Here is a 27,108-nt window from a genome sequence, read left to right as displayed (position 1 = left end):
CTTAGCCTGCCAGCTTCCAGCTGGCTTGGCAGGCAGATCGGAACTGTTAACGTGGAGGAATAAAGGATGAAAACCAGGCACACACTAGCACAGAATCAACACAAACCACATCTAGATAGAAAACAAAATATTACGATGTCCTTTCATTTCTGGAAAGAAACAGAACACATTTGGTTGAGAAAGACTTTTTTCTTCGAACAGAAAATGCAATGCACACATTCCTGGATAGTAAATTTCTGTTTTGTTAACCTTCCCTGCCCATCAGTTTCCATGTCAGGGAAACATGATACTGCAATACATTGAGATTCTAGCAAACACTGCCAAAAGCCATCACCATTAGCGCTATTATCCAATGCAAAACTGCATGAAACCTTAGATGAAACACATAATGTTCTCTTTTAAAGCACTAGTAGAAACCTTTTGTCTGTATCAAATTATTACTGTTCTTTCTCAAATGTCATGACTGAGTGATGACAGCAAGATTGCTGCATTCCTAAATAAGCCACCATAAAAAAGCACAAACAGAAAAGTTTAAAACAGCAGGCTACTGAGTCAGGAAGAGGGAGGTTTTGATCCTAATCTTTCTGTGGGAATATTTTCTAGAAGATTTGAAGTGAACTGTAAGTCACTGATAGATGCATATGATGGGAGTTATATACAGTTCTGGAATATGGTATAAATGAGTAAGACAAGAAATAGTAAAAGGAGCTTTGAAATGCAGTATCAATATAAGCAGGGCATCTTCAGAAAAAAGGAAAGCACAGGTAATGACATATAAAATGGTATTGAAAATGGTGTACTCATCTTTTCCACAGATTTCATTTAAGTGCTATGCTTGCAAGAGTTAAAAATTCAAAGAAATATATGTCAAGAATGTAGTTATTCTCTGCTTATTGGCATTCTCTGAACAGTGATACAATCACTGCGAGTCATTATCAATAGAAAGCACAGAGATGGAAGCTAACATTAAACAAATTGAGTGTGGTCAACACAAAGAACGCACCTTCATGACCAATAACAGATCTTGAAGCTGTCTGGAAGCTAACAATTCCTGCCACATTGTCACTTGCCAGAATAACCACTGTGACAGTGTCAAAACTGGGCAGAATCCGACTCCCTCCTTCAGTACGGACCAGGCTGATTATGATACTTTCATTATCCTCTGGCTCTGGATCATCTACAATGGTCAGCGTGACAACCTTTTTTGTTTCCCCTGCAATGAGAAGAACATATACATACTTATGTGTGCATACGGAAATCACCTTTTAAAAAGACATCATCATCTCTTTTTGTAGGAAATCCTTTAAAAATCTAAGAAAGGACATGAAGTATATTTATTTATTTACCTGTCTAGAAATTGCTGAATGTCATTATGAAGTTTTATTCAATTACTATTGAAAAGAAACATTAAGGCAATGTAATGATCACATTATTAAATACACTATGTAGAAATTAACAATGCAGGCACAATTTCTGAATGTCTAGAATTCTTTATTTGCATCATAAGTTCTCTAACTTTCAGATTTAACTTAGAAAAGGGGAATAACTTTCTTGTAAAAAAATTACCAAGTGCATAAATTCTCTGATGAACCATATACACACATAAGTACACTCAATTTGAATATATTTACTGGGCCAGGGAATGCATTAAAATGGGTTGTCATTGTGTTAGATACTTGTCTTCTGGACTATCAAAGAATGATAGCATAAACAGCAAACGTGATCAGATCAGTCTCTATAATCCATTATAATCTACAACACAATCCTGTTGCTCAGTGCATGTGCATAGCCTGTGTTTTATGATTATATCCGTTTATAAGACACACATGTTTCTTGCTACACTGTCTTTCAAAATATTTTGAAAACAGTTTTATTGAACTTTCAACCACCAATGTAATCACATCAGCCTCAGAATCACTGCTGGCAACCTTTCTTTCGAGTTCAGATGATTTAGCAAGCTAGCTAGCACAATAGAAACTTCACCACACTCCAATAAATTGCTTTCCAAGCATCCGTTCAATCAAATCAGACATTGGAAATATAAAATATATCTGTCATGCTGCACAGTACTTAAGTAATGTCAAACAATTGACTTGTTTGTCCTGTTTATAAGGTTTTTTTAATATGCTGTTATCTTATGTTATGAAATCAATACAATCTCAGAATCTAAAAGGAGACATAATGAAGAATAATACTGTATTGACTGAAGGTTAACAAAAGACCAGTCAGGTCTGATTCTCATTTTCATTATCTTTGATACAACAACTATCACCTTCAGCACTGTTATTCCTTATTTATTTGGTAAAAAGATAATCTTTATAACACAGACTGCAGCATTTCTTAAAAATACTTAGATATTTATACTCTTAGTCTTTTATTTTTATGATACCACTGTGTGTGTTCTGCAACATAATGCTATTTGCTAATGAACAATATTCTTTTGAACATGTATCCTGAGCATTCGGGGAGGTTTAGTCTAAGAATAAGACGTCTCTTATCAAAACATCCAGAGGACTGAGTGCTTGTCAGGTTCTTTTTGCTTTTCTCTAGTTTTATAAAACAGAAGCTGGTGCAAAACCTTGCCTCACCTTCAGCAAACACCAGAACCTCACCAACACCTACAAAATCCAAGTTTGGGGTAGCAGTTCCACCAACCACACGCCATTCCACTGTCACCTGTCCCAGGCTGCCTTCTGTCCTATGTATCATTAGCTGCACGTTGGTCTGAGGACGTTCTTCTACTTCAACATACAGACCTTCCTCTGTCGCATTGGGACTTACACTGTAGATCCTAAATACTCCAAATGCATCTCCATTCATCATTATGATAACTGTGGAAGTATTTGGCTGTCCTATAGTTGGCTGATTTTTTAAGCTAGCTGAGATGTTCATTAGTTCAACTTTCCAAAGGGATATAGTAAATTTCTCATCCAACTCTGGCAGACTGTCATGGAGTATTGTAACCGTGAGATTTGCAAACTCTTCCCCTTCCTGCATTATGGCCCACTGTCTTGTAATAGATTCATAATCACTACCAGGGATGGCTTGTGTGCTAAAGAGAGCGGATGCACTGGTGAAGTTTTTCTTGTAGGTCCAGAATCCTGAAGTGTTAGTTAATGGGCTGATCTCTGATGTCAGCCAAAGGCAGAGAGGAATCTCAGAGGCACTGGAAAATGCAAAGGCTGAACACGCTTGCTCTTTTAAGCACTGAGTCGCACAGGCGTACAGTGGGTCACTTGCGGCCGACACGTTCACTCTGGTCTTGAATGGCTGGTCAGGAATTCCTTGCACAGGAGACTCGTAACAGGTCAGGATATCCTGACCTTGCTCAATGGCAAGAGCTACAACATCAGTCTCAGAAGTGCCGTAAAATATTTGCAGCTGACCAAACCTTCCCCCACTAAAAGACATGAAAATAAAAGAAGTAATGTTAGTTGATGAACTATGTCTAATATTCTGTATGTTTCTGGGTTAAGAATAAAAGTGAACAAAATCCACAGGCCCTTTCTGAATTGCTGAAAAGTTCCAAATAGCTAATGTACGTGGATTCTTTAGAAGCTAGTACCAGAATAACTGAGTTGTCATTTTTTGCGGGTAGCAAGTTTGATTATTTATAGCTTGGGTAGCAGTTTGTTAAGAATGCATGTTTGTAAACATTTGTTTCTAGGAATTAACTTAGTCTTCTTAGGACTGGCAAGGAAGAGAAAGCCTGTGCTGCCTAACTTTGCCATCTTTCCTCCTAGGTGTCCTCAGGATACCATATCACATGGATAAAACCTGTTTTCCTTTTCTTGTTTCTCTCCATTCCACGAGGGTTGACCCATTTTGTCCTCCAGTTCAAACCACAGGAGCAGGTTGTTGTGCAGTTTTAAATGATTTGATGATTAACTAGGCAAAATGAACCTTCAGGTACACTGTGTACATTAGGTTTACATTGTACATTACATTTAAGTACTTTATGCACTTCTCTAATAAGGAAACATCTAGTTCAAAAACAATGTATATGAAATTAAAATGTGCTGAGCTGGCAGAACAAGAAATTGATGCAAATACTTATAGAAGAGGAGTACATTTGAAATTACAGCCAAGACAAAGAAAAAAAAAGAAAAAGTAATAGATAGAAATAAAGTAAACATTATACAAACCTTCGCCTGACTGTTATATTTGCAAGCAAATTTCTTTCTAGTGGCTCCTGAATTCGATATAAGGATTGATGAAAGAAAACTGTGCCATAAGGATTATCATTGGCAGGTATTATAACATTTGCCACGCCATCTAACCCAATAGCACCACCATTGGAGGCCTGAGTTAATTCTACACGGACAATCTCAAAAAGAAAAAAAAAAGAAAAAGAAATAATGCAGCTAAACAATTTTTGGTATTTCTAACAATAAACACAAGCAAAGTAAAATCTGAACTTCTTGTACCTTCCTGCCAGAGCATTCTTTGTTTTTCTTTGCACACATTTCTACAACAAGTTAAAACTCTACTACTGTCGAAGAAAGATGTAACTGCTTTACTTACTTCTTCTATTTCTGGAACATCATCAGCCAGGATTTCCAACAGTAACACCTGAATGGCTTCCCCAGGGGCAAAAGTAATATTACCGAAGGCAGCCTGCAAGTCAGCATCAGCAGGATGTCCATTAATGGTGGCAGCCCACTGAACAGTAACATTACCGAGTGTCCCAGCATTGCGGATTATTGGCAGATTTATGGTTACTGATCCAAATTCTGGCTCCTCCACAGTGAATTCGGTAATCTGAAAAACTGAAGTACAGCACAGAGAGATGTATTTCATTAACAAAGAAACTGAAAGTAAATATATCAACTCCTGAAGTACATAGTTTCATTTTACTTGATTGCACTTACTCGCACAGGTAAATCACTTTTAATCAGGTTTAAATTTAAAAGAAAACTTTCAGTATTAATATTTTCATCTACAGAAGAAATTAGCATGAAAATTAAGCTCTCATCCAAAAAGCTTATTCCAACATACCCATTCCTTGAGGCTAACCATGAGCTTTTTCTAGGCTCTTAGAAGACAGCTTTATAATTTTTACCAGCAAGGAAACTCTTAAGCAGCTTTTATGTCACTTACTGAAGAAGTAAGTAAATGTATTCCATCTAAAATTGTTTCAAGTAAAAGTCTTCCTTGTATTAAACTTTTAGTTTTTAAGAATTAGGTTAATTAATTACCCATCTGGAATTATTTTTTTTTTGACAATTTTTTCTCTTTCCTCTACCTTCTACTGACAAAAGGGAACAAGAGGAAGTAGGGTACTGAAGAGAGAAAAGGGTAAGTCAAAGGAAAAGGCAGGAAAAAATACACCAAAAAACAAACAACAACAAAAAAGATAGATTTCTAAAATATCATTAAATTTTTTAAATCACGAAAACCTTTCTCAAAACCTGTGTAATGAAACTAATTTTGGAAAGTATACACAATTATTGATAATAAGAGGAAGAATAAAACTGAAGTACTTGATAGAAAATAAGGGAATGTAATTTAATTTCTCTTTACATATTTCAATTTCCCCAGATTTTTAAATCTGCTTTGGATGATTATCTAGTAAAACAAAGATATCAAAATATTTAAGCAACAGATATTAGAATGCAGATTGTGGCTTAATTCTATTGCAGAAATGCTACTTAGATAAAAAATAAAAAAAGTAAACAAAATCTATTTATCTCTATTGGGAGATTCTAAAATCTTGCTATATCAATTGACTAAAAAATATTTTTTGTTATATTAAAGCGCCGCTACTCCTTAATTACATGTTTTAATTTAGTTTATCTTATCTTTTCCTTTACTGTCTTCACCCAGGCTTACCCTTTGTCTTCTGAAAGTTTTTATTCAGTTGTTCAGTAACAGCTAAACCCCAAATCTGCAGTAAAAATGTTAACGAAAGAGACAAAATATGCAAACAAGACTCATTTACCAAAGGATCCAAATGGGTCATCAGAAGCCTCAATAGTTATGATTGCCCTAGTCAAAGATCCAAGCAAGGCTCCTCCTGTTGTTTGATTCAGCAGCTGAACATAAAATGACTCCTCAACTTCAGGATTGATATCATTAATTATATAAATTGGCACAGCTTTACTCGTTTCTCCTTCTAGTAAGACAACATCTGATGAAGCTACACTGTAGTCCTCGCCTAGATTTGTAGACAAAAAAACCCAAAACAATAAAAACCACAGAATATTAATGCATTATGGTTCAATGTATTGAACATCATCAGTAATACTTCTCTTTTTGCTTACACACTCATTCTTCTGTGTTTTTATGTTTTTTTTTCTTTACCTTCAGACCCAGACAACAGAGTTCTTTTTATTTCCCATTGCCTTTTAGATATCTGGATGGATTAAAATAAAACTTGGCTTGGCCAAAACAAAGTTTGCATTGTTAGACCAACAGGTAGTTACAGAAGGTCCACTATTGTCTTCCATTGACAAGGTCACACTACCAAGATGTTTCTGCCTTTGATTTCTAATTGCTCTCTGGCTTTCCAAGATAAAAGTGAACAAAAGCACCTTTGTCAAAGTAGGTTTTAGTAAAAGGTACATTTTTTGTGTGGACTTCACTTTAGGCAAATTTGTCTCTAAGAAGGTCTAGATGAACAACTATGATACACTAGATAATGGCCCTGCTTCAGAAACTAACTGAAAGCATACTCTGACATCAACCTAGCTACATGCTTATGTAGAAAAGTCTGTTACATAAAAAGGAAATGAAAATACCAGTTCTTAGAGCACATACCACCTGCCTATTCAATTTTGGACACAGTTGAAATACAGTGGGTTTGAATTATAACTGTCTAAGTGGTTCTGACGCTGCGCACTTCGTAAGTTTGCTCCTTTCTTTATGTACCTTCTTTATAGCAGGGTCCAACTAGAGAACTTCACCTCTCATTTTTAGAAGTTCAGGTCTTCCTGGGTTTTGATTGATTTTTGCCTGTTTGTTTGCCAAGTCCCAAACTCTCACTTCCTCTTGAATAAATTCACCTAAACAATTCATGGTGGGTTTAAATATGTACACGGGACTAAATAGTAGCTACATATACTACTATATTATTTTTTATTTTTATTTATTTTCTTATTTTGAAGAGGTGGTGGGCTCTAGAGAAACAAACACCCCAATTCTTTCACTCATTTCTCTTGCTAGATTTTTCAGTGATGATGTCTCAGAGCTTTCTAAAAGCTGATGCATGATCTCTCCCATGGGATTCCTATTTGCTAAGCAGAGTCAGTAAACATCTCACTACTTTTGTTTTTTGTACTTATTACACCATAGTGCATTCAATACACACTTGTTTGCTTTGGATGATCAAAGCATACAGTATGCTCTTTCCACTTTAACATAGACCGCATACTTATGTTATTATAATTTCTTACCAGCTGTTGCAGTTATTGGCATAGCTTTAAATTTCACAGAAACATCTGCAAATATTCCCCCAGTTCTGGTCACATTAATGATTGGTCCAACATAGTTTTCAGCAACTCGCACAGTTGAAGCTGAAAGCTGAAGTGTTCCAAAAGCATCATCATTGGCATTGATAATTACATGAGCTATTGTCTCACCCACTAATCCAAGTCGAGGAGAATTTACAACTGAAATGTAAAGAAAACTTAGTGAGGGGGTGCCTAAGATGCTTACTATCTATGGCTATAGAGTTCATAGACATACATGTGAGCTTAGTGGTTAGTTGCCACTAGCTTTCAACAAAATTATCTTTTTTAGAATTGGACAAAGTAGCTACAAACTGCACCAACACACTTTTGGAGTTTGAATTATATTATTGCAGAAAAACCACAATTTTAAAAAACTTATTATTCTACCCTGCTGTGGAGCACAGAGGCCGTAATTTTTTTGAAGAGGTGAGGTACTGTGAAATAAATTATTTATTTATTTGTCCATAAGGCCAGTAGTAAGATCAATACAGTTCAGCAGAATTTCATTTTTACACTTGCTATGATGAAATATAAATAAGATTTCGGCCTCCCAGCAAAATTATATTCGAAGTTTCCTTTAACATCAAGATTAATCCAGGGCGTGGGCAGCAATTAGACATGCCAAGAAGCTTTGAAGCATAAAGTAGGCTGAAATGACCTGAGTTTATCTGAATGAGGAATGAAGCAAACATTCTTTACACCAAAAAGCAACATGCAGCTGTAAATCTACACCACTTTATTTTTAAAAGACTTTTTGGCTTTCAATAAGCAAAACTCGCTTAGTTATTTCCTAATACTGAACTTTACAGAAATAACACTAGATGAACAGCTATTAGTGCACAAAACCAATGCTGTAACATATTTGGCCTGAAAGACTTTGAATAAAGCAATGCAAAAGGGATAAAGAAATGCTCATCCATCGCTGACAAAATACTGAGCTAAAGGAAATACAGCCAACAGTCCACAAGGCAGGTAGCTCAGAGATTTCTTAACTATGTAGAGTTTGACAGAGGTAAAAAGTTTATCATTTAACTTGTTGCACTTTATCCTATTAAATATAAATACTAGCCTTCACATTTAAATTGTAGCTTTTACATAAAGAAGATACTTACTTGGCCGATCCTGTACTTTCTGAATCAAAACAATACTGTTTAGCTCCACAAAAACAGATTCTGACCTCTCAGGATCATCATCGTCCAAAATAGGCAAAGATATTGTGACCTCACTCTCATTGGCTGCGAAGATCACGTAACCTGTAATGGGTATATAATCTTTTCCCTCTATTGCTCTAACAACATCAGGTGGAAGAAACGGTGAGTTTTCATCATCGCCAATAGTTCTGTATGTTACCATTACTCTACCAAGGAGACCACCATGCCTTACTATTGTCAGGGAGATATTTTTTGTTTCTTCCTCAACTTTTATTGGTCTGTTTTGCTCAGAAAAGATGAAGACTCCATATGGATCATCATTAGCTAAAATAGTTAATGTTGCATTAGTATGATTTCCAAGATGACCACTGGAGACATTGATGATCAAAACTGAAAACACCTTATCCAACTCAGGAACTTCATCAGGAGAAACTTGTACTGTAATATTTGCTCTCACTTGGCCAATATCAAACGTTACATTCCCATCTGTAGAGATCAGGTCTTTGGTAAGATCACAGACTATGATCCAATGCAGTGTCACCTGAGACAAGGCCCCATGCATTCTCACAACCTAAGTGAAAAATATAAAGATCTGAATATTTTTGCTCTATAAGAAAGAAAAACATAAAACTATGAGATGGAATTAAGCAAAGACATTGTCATCATGGGTTAGGGTTTTAAAAAAACAGTGCAATCTTTATTTTCTCAGCTTTGTTGTATTTGTTGTATCATCAGCGCTGTTAGTTTAAGATAGTAGCACCTCAAATGTAAACAAGTAGAAGTATTTTTCAACCTGTGGATATTATTATTACATCATTTTAGCTTCAAGCTGAATGATATACATTAGAAAACTCAGTATGAAATGGCAAAACAGACAAGCATGATAAAGTTGTTATAAACCCTATAGACTTATGGCAAAAACATCACAGAACGCCCAGTGAAAACAGACAGAAGAGGACTGCACAGCAATATGAGACTCAAAGCTTTCTAACCTGCAGCACAATATTGCTATCTCCATCTTCAGGTTCAGTTCCATTTACCAAGAGTGACTCAGTACTGAACTCAAACACACCATGAGCATCATCAGAAGCCTCAATAGTCACAAGGATGTGAGACGCAATTCCCAAGCTAGCTGTTAAGTGCAAGTTCCAAAAAGGATTATTTTTTCTAGCATCTTTTCTTATATGAAAGAAAACAGCTAAAGAAATATGTTACAAAAAATACACAGGAGATCATGACTGGAGTATCTGTGCTGTTTTTTTCTTTGGTTTTTCGAAATGTATGATAACTATCCACATGGATAAGGAATTGACTTTCAATAATGCAGTCCTGATGGACCTTCTATGGAACTATGCAACAAAAAAATATAATAAATATTAACATTTTAAGGGAGGAACAGAAATAAAATTAGAGGTTTAATGAATGAAAACAGAGCAGAATTTAGGATGGTGGGGAGTTATATGGTAAAACACAGTGTAAGCAGATAGACCAGATGAATGCAGGTGTCATCCTAACATAAGCTGGAATCAGAAACAAAGAAAAAAACAAGTCCAGTAAATCTTACTACTAAAAAGATTGTCTTCAGTGAGATAACTTGCTGCTCAGAGAGGGAACAAGCCTGGCACCTAAGAAAAGCATTTCCAGGAACAAAGAAAAGGGAAATAGCCCTTCAAAAAACCCAGGAAGCTCCAAAAAAGTGGCTAAACCACAGACCTATTTTCAGAGTCAAACTGAAATCCTTTGCATTTACTAATAAAATTGAAAATCAGGCTGTCACAGGGGAATAAATTACTAAGTTTGGATAACGGGTGCTCATATAACACTTTCAGGTCTGTAGGGTTTAATATGAAGTCGTATATGATCAGGCTTTTCCCTTGGATTTTATGTTATTTCTCCATTCAGTATTTTTTTAATTTTCTCAGTATTAAATTATCTTTGTTTTCTGTATGTCATGACCGAAATACAAACTTAAAGAGAAGAAATTAAAAACAATCAAAACATTCCTTTAAAAAATCTAACATAGCTTATTTTTCTTCAAAAGTATTTTTGACATGCAGACAACCAAAGTAACATAAAGCATGTATCAAAGCATATCATCAGGTAATTTTAAAATTACCTGCAATTTAAAAAGTATCTTTGCTTTTTGATCTCCAGAAAATTTGAGAATTTTCGAACAAAACTAATTTTGCAAACTGTACTTCTGGAATTATTATATTGTGTTTTACAACAATGTAGTTTTGATGGTACAGAAGCAGTTCTTTTTTGTGTTACACTAAACACTGACCGCTATTGAAATTACGCCTAAATTAAAGTCAAAAAGAATGTTTTGACAGAACTTTATGATAAATCAAAATTAATCACCTGTAGCTTCAAGTAAAGTAACACTATGACATGTTGTGTCAGTATAGTAATTTTTGAGGAATACTACAGTTAACAATAAAAAATAGGATTAATCGAAAATGCTTACCATGTTGATGGACAGTTGAAAGGAAGAAATCCATGTTCCCATCACCACTACCACTGCCATCATTTCTAAAGAGCTCAGCAACTTTAAGATGACAGACATACAGATATATACAGATATATACATTTATAAATAAAGAGAAAGCAGAAAGTAATTTAAACATTTCTGGACAACACAAAAAGAGAGGGAAGTATTCTAGGAAGGCATCAATTTTGGATATGACAGTATACAGGATTTCTGACAAAAGCCAGAAAAAGTATTGTATATGCCACCTCTTGTTTAATTGATGACATCAGAAATAGCAATGGGAGGTCAGAAGGAAGGAAAACACATACACCTCCGTTTCCTCTTTTCTGTCTTTCCTGTTTCCCTCTTTTTGTCCTCTCTTTGTATTTCCCTTTTCTCACTCCTAAATGAGGTCTGTCATGAAGAAATCGGAAATGTGAATTCAAAACAAGAAAAAGGGCTAAAATCTCCCAAACACTCTTATTCTAGTATTTTCTCACAAAGTAAAAATATGTCAGAAAGTTGGAAAAATCTGCACAAGGCTTAACTAATTCAGACTTTACCCTAAGTTTTGTGCTTGCAATGGTGTTGAAAAAGCGAAAAAGCAGGTTTGTGTTAAGAGGGTATCTGCCTAGTGAATTACCAAATTTAGCTGTAAGTTTTTTGACCAAAAAAAAAAAAAAAAGAAGAGAAAAGTTCATTTAACAAAACAACTATTCAACCAAAAAAGTCCACATGCATGAAAGGTCTGAAGTTTTTATCAAATGAATCACTACAGTGCACCACAGTGCCATGTTGCACCATAGACATTCAAGGTAGTATGATATAACTTCCCAGAAGCATCACACTTGCATTTGTGGATTGATGAAAAAAATCACATCAGTTAGAAAGTCACTTTATGGCTGCCAACATGTCTAATTTTTTTTTCCCTCCAAATAGCCTTACAATCTCCCTTAAAAATTTTCTCCAACGGAAACAAATTCTGTAAAGACTGAGTGGTTTTATGTGGCAGGAGCACTGACACCTGCCGTCCCTTGTAAGACTAACATCTCACACCAGGATTTCCACTGAGTGTTTTTCTTGTTCTTCCACAGAGCTATCAGCTACCTCTCCAGCTCAGCTAAACTCCCTAGGCCTCCCAATACCCACAAGCTATAATCCAGTTGAACAAGTTATGAGCCAGTGTACCACAATTCCTCTCATTTCACTGAAATGGCAGATAAAAAAACCACTTTGGCTGTTTAGTCTTAAATATTTTATAAAAATTGACAAATTTTTCAAAAATGGAAATTAATGTAATTTTTACTTTATTTTAATTCTCATTATCAACCATGCAATTAAGTAATGTGAAAAGCAGCAATGGCCTTTAAATGACCTAAAGCATGGTAATAATATACTTTCTGTGGGATCTGGTTGTTTCCAGCATTGATTAAGAAAATATCTGAAGAATAATTCTTTCCTAAGAAAAATTACAGCTGTCTGGGGAATGTGGAAGTGTGTGTTTGTCTTTAGAAATAACATGGAAATAGTATACCTAAGAAAGGTAAGATTTTAAAGGATGAGTAGAGATCATGAAAAGACAACCAATGGATTGATGTGTGTGCCTTACCTCTTCCCTCTGGGTTCAACAGCTCCACTTTAAAAGTTTTTTCTAACTCAGGAATAGAATTATCAGTGATGTTAACAGTAATGTACTTGTATCTTTCTCCTGGCTGAAATTCCAGTGTGCCCACAACAGCCTGCAATATGAAAGCTCTTCACATTTTTGTTGAAGTCTAATGTTTTCATCCATACGAAAAAATAAATAGAAACTTGATTTTGTTTGTCTTTGTCAAAACATCTACTTTTCTTCACTTAAGCTTTTTAAAAAATCTGCTGAATCTTTGTTATGAGAAAAAGGCATCTAAATTCACAGAACTATCAGCATCTGCGTTCATCTACATTCTTCTGCACAGATATCAGTTAGACAAGCAAACACAGGTATGTATAGGTTATTTTGTACAAATCCTAGTATGTACAAATGTAATCTTAACATGTACATGCACCTGAATGCTCATATGAAGTTTGATATACTCAGCAACAATAGCAAATTATTCTTCTTGCTGCATTGACAATTCTCTTAAGAGAGAAAAATCAAAACCAGAGGCTTTTCCTAGGAAATACAAGATGCTGCACAGAAAGGAGGTAAAAGCCATATAATATTGTATATTTTTGAAGTATTACACATTACTTTATTGCATCACCATATAAAACAAAATGTTTGTGTGAAAAGAATCATAGGTGGGCTAAAGTACTCAAACTGAAGGCTACTTACAGGACAAATAACTCTAAATTCTTAAATAATTACACACCTTGGCAATGGACATACCTGATAATCTTTAGGACTGAAAGCTGTAAGTGGCACTGTTCTGTACTCCACCAGAACTGTTCCAAGAAGGCCTTGTGCTCGAACTACCAGTAATCTGATGTGTCCAACTTCTTCTTTAATAGTAATATGGGGCACAGCAGAGGCTACCAGAATCATTTCATCACCTGGCAGAGGAGGTGGCCCCACTGAGAACTGTAGTAGACCTGGTAGACAAGAAGTACTATTTACATGGCTTCTTGCACTAAATTTAAAATAAGATAATAAATTTAAAACAAATTATAATATTTATAATTAATGTTTCAGAAATTAAAAACCAGTTATTGATATGCCCTTAGGATTCAATCATGCTATTTCCAGGGATGTGCTCTGTACCTTCCCCTCTCTCGCTGATATCCGTATCAGTCTTGATAAAGCCACAGCACAATAATGAATTCAGCTCTTCCCAAAAGAGCCTTAATATGTCATAGTATCGGGTACTTATTGCTATAATAAGCATGGAGAAATGTCTCTCTTCATCAGGAATTCTTGTCTAAGAAAAACTCACACAGGATCAACTACATGCAACCTTTATTTGCTCTCAGAAGAGAATCATTGTCTGTTTGGTCAGTGCAGCTTTTGTCTTTTTGCATGTTCTCAAGAATAAGTAACTCGGCTTTCATTCTTCTATAAAATTATGAATTAATCCCAAGTTAGATAAAGTGGAATACTTCGCATTACTTCCTCAACTATCAAGATTAAGCAAAGTTTTTATCTGTTGAGCTAGAACCATACAATTAGCTGCAACAAGACTATAACATCTCCATTGTTCTTACCATATGGGTGGTCACTGGCTTTGATGCTGATATCAGTAGTTTCCTTTTCGGGATCTATACTTGCTCCACTGGTAGGAGTTGAACCTAGTTTTCCATCTCCAGACACTGCAGAGACTAATGTCACACGGAAATATTCATTTAGCTCCGGAATGTCATCATCAATAACATGCAAATTTAAGACCTAGAGAAGGACCAAATCATGGAGAAATCAAGCCATGCAACATATATCACTTATGAATTTCACGACCCTGCTTAACTCATCAAATTTTTGATTAGTCAGTCAGCGGTACCTGCTGTGTAGTTCTGAAAGTAATGTAGACAATGTTTTTGCTTTCCATGTAATTTAACCTAACTTTTAGGATAATATTTTATGTTTAGACTATGCATTTGAAAAACAACTTTACCAAGCTGCTGGAGATGGGAGGTGTATTTTCTTAAGCACTTCAAATTACATAAACACCTAACCAAGCAAGCAATTATTTATTACCTGCTTTAACATAAGCATAGTTTAAATTGTGTATATTGAAAATGAAATATCTGATAGATTTCAAAATCTTAAAGAAATTGTGCTTCTGAAGAGATATTACAGTTATTAATCCAATTTAGAGAGCAAGCAAAGCAAGCTTTTTATGTCACCTGACATTGGAGACTGCAGATCATACTATTAATTAACATAACCTGCTCTGCACAGGGTAACATAATCACCTCAGACAATTCAAGCTTTCTATATATTGTGATACGATTAGACAAACACATAGAAGAAAAGTTTTAAGCAGCTGATTGTATTTAGAAGTGTGGGAATGAGTAGCTTACAGACATTGATGGAAAGTCTCTTAGGATATCTCACCTGACAAGCAACTGCTCCCAAGCTGGTCCTTAGGGCCATGCCCATTAACTCCTCCATACGTAGACAATAAATTGGACCACATAGCAGTGGAGCAAGAAGGTATACCAGCCTTTTTCTGCTACTAGATAGAATAAGGCAGGCCTCATCCATGCCGCCAGACTAGAAAAGCTTTGGAAATTTTTGCTTTATATGACTGTATGCAATGCAGTAACATGATTCAATCGAGAAATAAAGCTGAATGAACAGTGACGTGAACAAATTATTTGCAGATACCACAAGCTTTTGCCAAGCTCTAATCACTTACATTGTTTAACTGGGACTAGATCCACAGTTCTAGTGGAGCCACTGGGATCCTGTCAAGTGGTGTCAGCATGTTTCAGTCAGTTCATACTGACTTCAGCAGAGTGATAAAAGGGAAACTGAGGATAGCATTTTCTACTAACAGTTCACTCTTCTTATTTTATGAATGCTAATAGAAAACACACATTAACTTTCTCTAGTATTGTAGTCCGACCCTTTCTTCAAATAAATGTGAAATTCCTGTGCTGTGGGTCAGGATTGAACTCATAGGATAGACACAGATTAAGTAAAAGGGACAGAACATGGCCAATAGTGGTTGCAAGACACTTGATCACAGCAGTAAACTTTACCGGTGTCTATTTAATTATGTGGAGATAAATCTGAGTTCCAAAACTCAGATCAAAACCTTATCATTTTCCAATTTCAAAAGTAGCTGGATCCATTATTTCAGCCCAAGACTACCCTTCAAGTATACATATAGACATATATAAATCTAATATATATATATGTAAACATATCTCAAATATTATGTGCATTCAGACATATATGCATACATGGTGATCCCTGAACTGATGTACACAGATCTATAAGCACCTATCATATCACTCGTTAGTTGTCAGGAATGAAAAAAACCCTGCAAAATATAACAAAAGCCATGTGAACGACACACTCTCTAATATGAAAAATAGCCAAGCATTCTCAGAAGGTGTTTTCCAGCAGGTTTGCAAAGGACAGGATGAATAGTTAATAGGAAGGTAGGGTTTACCTCTGATCTCTGCCAAGGAAGGAATGTGATAGTGCCACTGCTGTTCGAAAAATCGGTAACAGAGTAATTAATGCCAGTGGAATCAACCTGTGAGATAAAGTAATTTATATATACATAGTCTAGGGCTCCCCTTGTACGCTCCACAACACAGGATATAGTGGAACCCTCATCCGCAGTCTGGAAGAAAGAAATTGAAATGTTTGTTATTGTCAATGTAATTCAAAGGACGAAATGCAAAACACGGAATTCTCTAACGCTAGTCAAATGTTCAGGTAAAATATTGCTGTCATGTTACTTTCAGCACTTTTGGAGTGGTAGGAAGCTGAAACTGAACTTGACAGTGGTCAGAACAACCTTAGTGGAATTTGCAACAGCTTGTAGTATCTCCCTGAGGACTACAGAGGTAAGCCAATAACTATACCCTGTTGTTTGTTTTGGACACAATCTTTTCCCCCAAACTAGATGTCGAAGACAGAATCAATATGCTTGAAATATACATGTCAAAAGCAACTGAAACTATTGGTTTATATTAATGTCAATTATTTTAAATTTTATTAGCAATAATTTAAAGAAAGATTTGGATTCCACCTTTCCCCAACCAGAAACACTGTGGGGAAAAAAAACCAGCTACATTAAAATTAAACTACACTATCATCATTCAGGAAAAACTTTGAAAACCTTTCTGTGCTACAATCCTCTTTACAATTGTGTCTTCAGAGAGAACATGACTTCAGTAGCAACAATTTCATACATTTAGAACAAAGCAGGTATTGATACTGACCGTGTATTTTAGAAAATTATGATCATAGAACTAAAATAGAAAATTATTTTATTTGAAAATTGCCAGAAAGGCTAAAGCTATCTTAAGCATTAGATAAATTTCAGAGCTGCTGTATAACACATGCTGTATAACAGATACTGCATGTACTTTCAGCTGCTTAGTAGACAGATATGCACATAAAGCAATTAAACTACTGATAAAACTATGCGATGTATCTGCGTCATCACTGAGAGCTCCAATATTTCCCTGTGAAACAGATGTAAAATAAATCCAAAACAATTAACATGCCATATAAATTTTTTATTTTGCTTCACGGTTGGTTGATGATCTGTGGCATTATAGTACTATCAGTGGCATTTGAAACTGAAGGAATCTATTATCAGAGCATATGATAGGCACATAGAAAGCAAATGGAACCAAACTGAAAACCAGTATCGCTCAGGTGAGATGGTTACTTTCAAACACATCATAAGCACTTCGATTAGAAAGAAAGTAATTAAAAGGTCATGAAAGTTCCCAAATTGGAAAGTATTCTGAAATTTGTTTTCCAAAATAATCCAATACCAATAGAAACAAGTATCATGTCTTTCTCCCTCATAACTGATTAAACAAGCAAAAATTAATTATGCTTATTTCAATCCTCTTCCCCAAAAGTAGCAAGTGTATATATTTCATATATGGTAGCCACCACCAAAGAATAAGTTAATGTTTAAAAAAAAACCCAACTCACAGTCAGTATCAACCGAATTCACAACAAACATATGTAATTTATACTTCACAACTTATGACAGCAAATGATTGCAGAAAAATACATCACATTTTGTCATTGCATGACCTGTAGTAAAAGTCTTTCAAACACATCATGTAACACAGAAAAATAAAATAAAACTATTTGTAACAATCCATTCTCCAAAAAAAAAAGAAATTTAAATCTTATATTTTAATTGATAACCCAGTCTCAGAATTGACAGAAGTAAAGGAAAAAAAATTGTTCTTCCAGAAAAATTTAAGCCTTAGTCTTCAGTTTACGTAATAAAAATAATTTTCTTAATAAAAATAGCTTTGGGGGATTTTTAAAAATGATATTGCAAATGTCAGTGAGACTGAGGCTGTATTAACAGAACCTATACATTTCCAAATTCTAGAAAAATTTCGCTTAACTACAAAAACTAATAATGTGAAATCAAGGCCCTGTGTAGGTCAATTGGTCTTGCCATTAATTTTTCTGTGTCCAATACTTCACCTATAATTTTCCTTATGAACACCTTACCTCAGGAATACATGCTCCAGTGAAGCCAAATAAACCATTAGCATTATCACTCTTCTGTATTCTTAATCTTGCTGTGGTATTTTCTTGTGAAATTCGGGCTCCACCACGCACAGAAATGAGCTTTAGGATGAATAACTCCTCTCCTTCTTCCTCTTTGTCATCCTTTGCAGACACAATGAACGATTTATTGGTCTCTCCTTGTCGATACTCCAAATACCCAGAGACAGGATGGACATCACTCTTTGCAGGAGTTGCATGGAGTTCATAGATCTCTGCTCGGGTCAATTTACGCTCATAAAGCCTCACATCCTGCATTAGCCCTGTGTACCTACTGCTGCCATTGATTCCTGCTCCAATTCTCACTATTCCTGGACCTGAGAAGGAAATTATAATTTTTCTCATGTTATTGTATGTCTTCAAAGTAATAAATCTGCAGCCAAATAGCTGTAATTGTTAAAAATCAATGGTAAACTCTTTATTATCCCTGGATTAGGAATCATATTGATCTTGATATGCAAAATCAGGAAGTTCGTCAAGTCTCATCTCAGTGTCATGGACAGACCATCACAGGTCAAACGATTCCATCCTAGACAATTCAGGTTTTTCATCCTACTAATTCTACCAGCACATTGTCACCATCCCTTATTCTAATGAGGTTTAGAAGCTTCTCTTTTTGCATTAGAGATTTGCAGAGCTCAACTGCAACCCCTCTCAGTTTTTGTTTTGCTAAACTGACCCCATTTTGTCTCTCTCTGCTAGGACAGTGGATCCATTTTGATGATCCTCATTGTCACTGCATTAGCCCTTCTGGATATGTTTTTCCCCTAATGCACTGGGAATATAGACTTCAGAAATGTACACCAAATTCCAAATGCTTTTTACAACAGCATTAATATTTCTCTCTCTCCAAACAATTATCTTACTCAGCAAATCATCAGATCACAGCTGCTTTTTTCACAAATATACTAAACTGGTACCTCATACTCACTCCTATTGTGCTAAAACACATAGATATCTCTTCTTTCCAGTTGTTTTCTGTTTTTGGAAGAAACTGTGCTCCTGAACGTACTGGCATACCTATGACACTAAGCGTCAGTTCTAGAGACGAGCAACCACAGCAACTGATAATGGTCCCAGGGCACAAAGAGGAGGATGGTGAGAAAAACTGGGCTACTATGCTCACCACTGTGTAGTATCCAACATTAACAGGAGAGAGATGAAATCCTTACCTTAAACTTGTAGTAAGTATCTCCAGACAGAGCATATGCCATCTCCGCTAATATAGAAAATTTACAACGACTCAGACATATCCTTCTAGCAACAAAAGCATTACTGCATTTCACACATCTTTGTTTTAGAAACTGAGGGGAAAAAAAATCCTTTCTCAGCTACAGTACTGCAAGTCTGATGGAAATTATTAATTGCAGAAGCACTACTTTGTTACAGAGGGCAAATTTATTTCTCAGACTTCAACCACTGGAAATTTACAGGCAGAAATAAAATACTACACTATACAACTAATGAAGTCTTCTCTCTGTTCTCACTCTATGTTTGAGTATATATATGCATGTAGATGTATACGCATTTAACATCACTGTATGTTTTCTAATTCTCCTTCTTTGATTACAGAAAGGAGATTGTATTCAAGAATTTGATAATCATTCACTGCCTATCCCCACCAAAGCAAAGATGTGAAACTGAAGGCAAGAGGAAGAAAGGAAAAAAAGATGGAGATGATCTCCAGGAAAAAAAAATGCATGCGGAAGAGTGGGAAACTGCAAAACAAAGAGTAAATATAAATGTATTCTGACCATATAATATCTGACTTTTTATACAGGAATTGTTCTGATACATCTCTGGTCACTGGTATGCTAGTTCAGAGTGAAAGTCCATAATGATTACCTACGACTAAAATCACATCTGGGACTATCCAGTTAGATAAACTGAAGTACATATGCTAATGTTCCTTGGAACACTATTAAACTTATAAGCATAAATTTCATATACCATGTAAATACACACTTATGTAAATCTACATCCTGGAAAATTCTATTGTTTACAAGATACTGGCTTGGTTGTGATACAATACACAACTAGAAACAAAATCATTATTGCATTTTGTTTCACAAACTGAGAGGAAAAAAAGTCCTTTCTCAGTTACACTATTGTAAATATTATGGAAATTAAAAATTGTAAACATATATAACTGTATGTATACATGATAAGCATACATATATAAATTTTTTTTAATTATTAATTTATTTTCTAATTATTGCAATCCAAGTTCTGTTACAGTTCTGAATTTTCTGAAACTTTCCCAGCTCTAATTTCCATATGCTTTTTGAAAATCCACAGAATTTTCTATCCATTCTTTTCAATTAACTAATCAGATACAATAATTTCAGTATCTTGCACACACCTGTCAAGGAGCTAGACTTTTTTACACATTGCAGAATTTTACATATGGAGAAAAATAACGCAGGTTATTGGCTCACCATCAGCAATTGCTTCTCCTTTAAGGCTCTTCATTCCTCCTAGAACTGGAATTCCATCCATGTAAAATTCAATTATACTTTCATCCAGAGTAATCAGAAGGTGAAGCCAAGTATTTTCATCCAGATACTTCAGGGCTGCTGCTTTAGCCATATATGTCATATTGGATCCTAATGCTGTATAATGAAGCACTACAGAAACATGAGAATCATTTGTTTGGATTTTCACGCCGTAATATAAGGTCCCATTATCATCATCCTTTTCAACTATATAGCCATCAGTACTGAGACTAGGAATTAACCATGCTGAAAATGTAAAATTAGTCACTGCAGTATTTCCATTGTACGGGTATTCTGGACCAATAATCCCAAATGCATCCTCTTTTCCACTGAAATACAAAGTATCTGTTCCACTGTGATGGCGTCTCATGTGAGGCTGAGATTGTACTGAACTTGGAAATGATCCCAGCAACAAGAAGTCTACCATTGATGGTAGTCCAGCTTGGAACGTACTAGATAGTATTTCCCAGCCTAAACGGACAACGCCAAAGGTGCCCTGTTGTCTCCAGATGGTGAAGTTTGTAATATAGGCAAGATCATCTTCAGAAAGAACATCTTCCACTATCTCTCTGTCTTGGCTCTCTGGATCTATAACAAAGACTCCAAAAGGGTCATCATTGAATGGAATCATCACAGTTACAGCAAGGCTTGTTTCAGATAACTGACCACCAGGACCAGGAGACCCACCTATATAATGGAAGTCAGAGCAAAACTTAACGGTCGGTTTCAAACAACACAGTCTGAAAAAAGTTACTAAGTATTTAAAGTTTTTTTAATAATATATGCTTCTAAAAGGCTTAAATCTTCTCTAAAGAGCCTCTGAACTCTTAGAAAATACTCTGATTTAATGGTATTGTTTTTAAAACACTATAGTGACAATTTTCATAGAAAACAAAGCAGTATGTTATTTTTCAACTGCCAAACACACATTTGTCTTTCGGCTTAAACAAGATTAGCTCCAGGTTTTCTGAATTAGCCAATGAGACAGGTTACCTTGGATTCATTTGACAAACACGAGGCCAAATTCAGTTCTCATATTACTCGAAGATTTACACAAATATGGAATGGCAAAATTTGGCCCATTGCCTCTGAAACAGAAGCAGAGATACCTTGCAAAATCAGTAACCTTTTGTGTATTAAAACTGCCACTAAGTCCTGCCATTAGTCATCTATTTCTGCACAGTAAGAATTCATGACACGAAGATAATAATGTGAACTACCCATTATAAGTAGGAAATCTTCTGTACACACCTATGGATTTCACATACAGGAAAGGTCAACACATATTTTCAGTTGTATCTGGGTGCAGAAGACCATAAATAGTATTGAGGTGCAATGAGTCCAGGAGATTTGGAATTCTGCCCAATAGTAGACTTGTAGCTGTTGTAACTTAAGTCACATGAAGTGGTAACTCTAAGTACTACACCTCCTCTAGAAACAAGCCAACCAACCAACCTCCATTATGGTAGACATGCATAGCCTTTAACAGCTCTATTTTGTCTTCAACTACACAAAGATCTACATCTCTGAAATCACCAAGAGTCATCCTTTTTAAAGGTCAGATCACCACAATGTCTATAACACCAATTTAGGAACTGAATAACTTCATTCATATACCTAAATCAAGATTAAATGGAAAATAAAACCTAAAACCTTATCAGAAAAGTATAGAATATCAACACATGATTAAAGGCAAAGCTTTTTCCAGGGTTGATTTCTTTTTGATTGATTAAATATAATTCTATTCTACCAGATATGAAGGGAATGGTGATATGGAAGACAATACCTGAAGCATTCACCAACTTTAGAATGTAAAATTCGTTGAATTCAGGAATTCTATCTGAAATAGCATGGAGTGTTATTGGCTTTGATCCTTCACCATCCATGAAGCACACAGTCCCGTAAGTTTCATAGAACTCTTCTCCTGGCCTGAGCGCAGAGTCCTTATCAAACAGCTGCCAGGTCAATGAGACATTGCCAAAGTGTCCTCTATGTCTCAAAACCCTAGCAGTGACAGAGAAAGAGTGAACATCCTGGCAGGTATGCATCAGCATACGTTAGCAAGGGAAAATACGATTTCACTAATCTTCCTTACTGTGAAAAATAAGATACAACGTTCCAAACAACCACGAACAATAAATACAACCATGAACAATAATACAATCCTCTCTGTAGGCCCGCAATTTCACAGTATAATTCTACTCCCAGGTATACCACAGGTACTTTAGGAAAAAAGCAGGTTCATCCAAAGCAGTACTGTTAAGCTAAACATCAGTTTGTCTTGCACTTCTATTACATAAACAATAAATATGAATGTATAACAGTTCAGCAAGTTAACACTAAAAATGTATATATCTGGCCACCTTTAGACAAGAAAGAGAATCATTTACATCTAACCACAAACACTTCTCCCTTTAAGCATCAAGCATCATTAAACTTGCTTACATTGGTATTAAATTGGGTTATTCTATGTCCTTCAGAAATCTGTGATTATTCCAGATTAAGAATGTAGTAAATCAAAACAAGATTTAATTTTTTGTACAGCTATCTGGCAACATAATTTCACCAATTTCCAAAAGGCATTATAAACAAAATCTGAAGCAAATAGTGCCTTTATTACCAAAGTGTGCTTTACTTAGAAAAAGTGTGCTGTACAAAGAGATTATACCAGGCTGAAAAATTAGTTCAGCAAAACTAGTCTAGGCCCAGCAACACAATTATGTTGTTTCTGTTTCCAAAGGCCTTTCTTTTTTTGCTGTTAACCAGGGTGGTCTCTCCCAGCCGTGCAGCACTGTTACAGTAACTCCAATTACTCCCTGTAACATTCAGTGCTGCCATAACTGTTCTCCATGGTTAGGTTATATGCTACTCTGACCCTTTTGTTATGTACTACACAATATTAGCCAAAGCAGTGACGGTATGGAAGAGACAGCTCCCTAGTAAATATATTTCATCAATGAGGACTGAGCAAGGTCCTCAAATGTTGATGATCTCGGCATCATATACTTCCATAAAGCACCTGTATATAAACAGGCTTAGTTCAAATCATCATTCTTCACACCATCAAATAAAAAAAAAATTATCCTGCAAATAGGATTATAAAGGACCAAAAAAAACCCAGCAGAAAAACAAAACCAAACATACAATGTATTTAATATCCTCTTTTCTCAAGGATTTTCATTTTTCAGATGTAACACAAGCATAAAGACCTAATTCACAGCCATAGGCATCTGCCTCAAGGTCTTAAAACAAAGAAAAAGATAAAATAAAAAGATATAAAGGATAATTAAACAAATGCAAAAACAGCCTCTTCCCTAACTGTTCACACTATCACCTTTATTGTGACCTAACTTATCTTTATATCCTGTCTAGAGGTTTCTTACTGAAAAATCAGTATTTTTACCAATTTATAATCCCATCCTGACTTCATGGAACATAACAAGGTAAGATGCCAACAAAAGTAATTTCTTAACCTTTCCTACTCTTAAATACATCCCAGTGGCTGGAAGGGAAATAATTTCAGAGGTCAGACTGAGGTAGAGTATTTTCAGTCTAGAAGAGAGTCACATCTGGACTTTGAGTAACTAGCAGAAAGAAGAAAAACAAACTAACAGAAAGAATACAGTAATATTGGTTGTTTGTAGGGGAAGGCTTCGAAGCAGGGTGCAAAGAGAAATGAACAACCACATAGTTGTATCCTGTATTTTGAAAAGATTTTTTACTTGTCCATTAGTCAAGGTTATATTCGGCTCAATCATCTAGATTCTTCTGTATATAAAGTCTACTGAGAACATAACAAAACAACCATGCTGTAGTCTTATTTATTTATATTTTAACATGAATTTCTGTATACATTTTAATATGCACAGTCTACTTGATAATATAACAGTTGATGTCTCTAATGCGTTTACAAGCCCAAAATTTGGTAAAGCTATTTTTCTTTAAAATATTTTTATCAATGTAAACTTCTATGGGATTAGATCAAAGTACTATCCATAAAGTACCACGTACATCAGTTCAAAAAAAGTGCAAAATTATTATTTAAAAGTTACTCACAAAAAATCATTACTTTTGCCTTCTTCCACTGGCTTCTCTATAGGTTCCAAGGAGAAAATTCCATTAGGGTCATCATTTGCTTCAATAATAACTATAGCCACCCCAGCCTTAAAGATAACAGTGTCCCCTAAAAAGAGAGTGAATAATTTTATCAAAACTGGAATCAGAAACGGAGGTAACTCTAAAACTGAAGGTGTTTCCTTCTCACACCAACTGCTTTTATGCAAAGAAATGAACAATGATAAAATAATCAGTAAAAACAAATATTTGAGGCATTCAGTAACAGGCAAATCAGAGTGAAAATACTTAAGTAGCATTTCATGAAGAGAGCAAGACATAAGATCTGCGAGAAAAAGATATGTGGCATGACCAGGAAAGACGTGACTCTGAGCAGAAAGGAATGTATGAGACGTAGCATTTCATGTTTGATCAACTGGTCAAGTCAAAAGAAAAAGACAGATACTCAGAGATCCCAGGTCTCCTTTAGACCTAGAATAGACATATTCCACTTAAACTAAATAGAAGTTAAGAACTAAATTGCAGCTAAGAACAATATCTAAGAGTCTATTCATACCCATATCACAGCCCACCTGAAAGAAGAAAATATAAGATATTGTGAATTACAGTGGAAGCTAGTAGGATTTCTGTGTGTATATTAGCACTGTAGGGACACTGTAACACCCTTCCAATGTCCACAGATGTACTTTATGTTTCCACTCCCATCCCATTTTTCACGCTATTTAAGAGCTTTAGTCTAGCTTTTGTTCCAAAGTAAACAACATGTTTACTCTTTAACTTCATATACCTCCATCTGTATTTTCTCTGAGGTACAACAGTCCAACATAATTTTCAAAAGGGATGTAACAATCAAGGTCAATATATGCAACAGATCATAGAAAGAAAATAATTTTTTTTTGCTTTCAGGAATGTATATAGAAACATTCTATATTCTTAGTGATTCTAGAGAGGTTGCATGATGATATGATCGTCCTCTTAGAGGCAAAAGGATCCTGCAGCTACCCATTCTTGTAGGAGCAGTGTACCAGGAGGAAAGCCATCGTATGTTGCCAACAGAATGGTAAGAGATGATACCAGCTGATCCTGAAGAAAGTTACTAAAGAAGAAAGAGGTCACTGAAGACAAAATTCAAGAAGGGAGAAGAACAGCTTTGCCCAATCATTTCCATAAGGTTGATGCTCTGTACGAGAGCTGGGTACCTGACTGAATGCTAGCTAACCTCAGGAAGCATGTAAGCTACCTTATACTCAAACAATTGCTAAAAATTCCCCTATAATTCTCTGGCTGTCTCCCACCAGTGTCTAGGGCAGATGCAGGTCGAGATCAATGAAGCCATGTGAGCAATTCATAGAGCATCCACTGGGTGTCCGCTTTCGTGTGATCTGAAACACTCTCTTAGCCTCACTGACTGTGAAGACTAGATCATTATAGACTACTGCTAAGACACTTAGTATGAAGGTCTAAATGAAGAAATCGAATTTTACGTTTATTCATCCTGAATTGAATCCCTGGTAGGTATTTCACCTACCACATAATCTAATGTGAAGGTATACTCTGATGCTTAATTGTGATAGTTTTCCTTTGCTTTATTAAATTACAGCCGCTCAATTCTCAGTCATTGTTTTGATGGCTTACTCAATTCGGTGTTGGTTTGCATTGCAAAGATATGCAGTGCATTCACAGCTTGTTCTTACCTCTCAGCTACAGAGTGATAACAACTGAAGGACAGTAAACCACTAAAATTTTCTAACATAGCTGTAGATGTGTCTCCCACTACACCTTGAGTTTTGGCTGGGCTAGGTGTGGGGAGAGTCTTTATTAAGCAGGTAGAGCCCAGGAAAATTTACCTGTTCCTTACATTTAACTTATATTTTATTAACAACATTAAAAATCAGTGATGAATTATTCCAGAAGACATCTATTTAAAAAATAGGAATGTGTTGAACAATTTTGTATAGCTTCCTACTAAATGATAATTTAAAAAAAAAAAAAAAAAAAAAGACAACGTTATTTCCAAGCTAATAAACCCATTCTTTACTGGTGGTACACTGAGTGGTTTCTAACACACATCTTTCTGTAGATTAAGCCTTGTAAAACCATGATGTCAGACTGAAAAAAAAAGTATGCATAGATTGCACTACTACAAAAATAAAACAAAGACCAATTTACATCGTTTTCTTCTAAAATAAGGCACTTCTGTTTGTTTTTACAAAAATCAGGCAGTTGTGTAATATACACCAGAGCATGACAAAATATGTAAAAGAAT

At 35.4% G+C, this 27,108-nt stretch overlaps 1 protein-coding gene across 1 annotated transcript in view; it reads right to left on the bottom strand.

The window, feature by feature from the left end:
* Nucleotides 1-1,003: 1,003 nt before the first annotated feature.
* The window catches only part of LOC104166045 (G-protein coupled receptor 98-like), a gene marked incomplete at its 3' end in the record, with an annotated part of 74,837 nt that continues 48,732 nt past the window's right edge, over nt 1,004-27,108 (bottom strand). The window contains exons 18-34 of the mRNA XM_009705849.1: nt 24,825-24,951; nt 22,555-22,772; nt 20,712-21,455; nt 18,217-18,590; nt 16,166-16,342; nt 14,253-14,433; nt 13,441-13,643; nt 12,682-12,811; nt 11,070-11,150; nt 9,595-9,734; nt 8,564-9,173; nt 7,395-7,610; nt 5,942-6,157; nt 4,525-4,769; nt 4,146-4,327; nt 2,589-3,400; nt 1,004-1,213 (exon numbers count right to left, since the gene is read on the bottom strand). Of these exons, the coding sequence (XP_009704151.1) occupies nt 1,004-1,213; nt 2,589-3,400; nt 4,146-4,327; nt 4,525-4,769; nt 5,942-6,157; nt 7,395-7,610; nt 8,564-9,173; nt 9,595-9,734; nt 11,070-11,150; nt 12,682-12,811; nt 13,441-13,643; nt 14,253-14,433; nt 16,166-16,342; nt 18,217-18,590; nt 20,712-21,455; nt 22,555-22,772; nt 24,825-24,951 (4,866 nt within the window). The remainder of the gene's footprint in view (nt 1,214-2,588; nt 3,401-4,145; nt 4,328-4,524; nt 4,770-5,941; nt 6,158-7,394; nt 7,611-8,563; nt 9,174-9,594; nt 9,735-11,069; nt 11,151-12,681; nt 12,812-13,440; nt 13,644-14,252; nt 14,434-16,165; nt 16,343-18,216; nt 18,591-20,711; nt 21,456-22,554; nt 22,773-24,824; nt 24,952-27,108) is intronic.

The sequence above is a fragment of the Cariama cristata genome, unplaced genomic scaffold (assembly GCF_000690535.1).
Source record: "Cariama cristata isolate BGI_N322 unplaced genomic scaffold, ASM69053v1 scaffold27638, whole genome shotgun sequence".
NCBI classification, from domain to species: domain Eukaryota; kingdom Metazoa; phylum Chordata; class Aves; order Cariamiformes; family Cariamidae; genus Cariama; species Cariama cristata.
The sequence above is the reverse complement of the archived record's forward strand: the minus strand, read 5'-3'. Positions and strand labels throughout refer to the sequence as shown.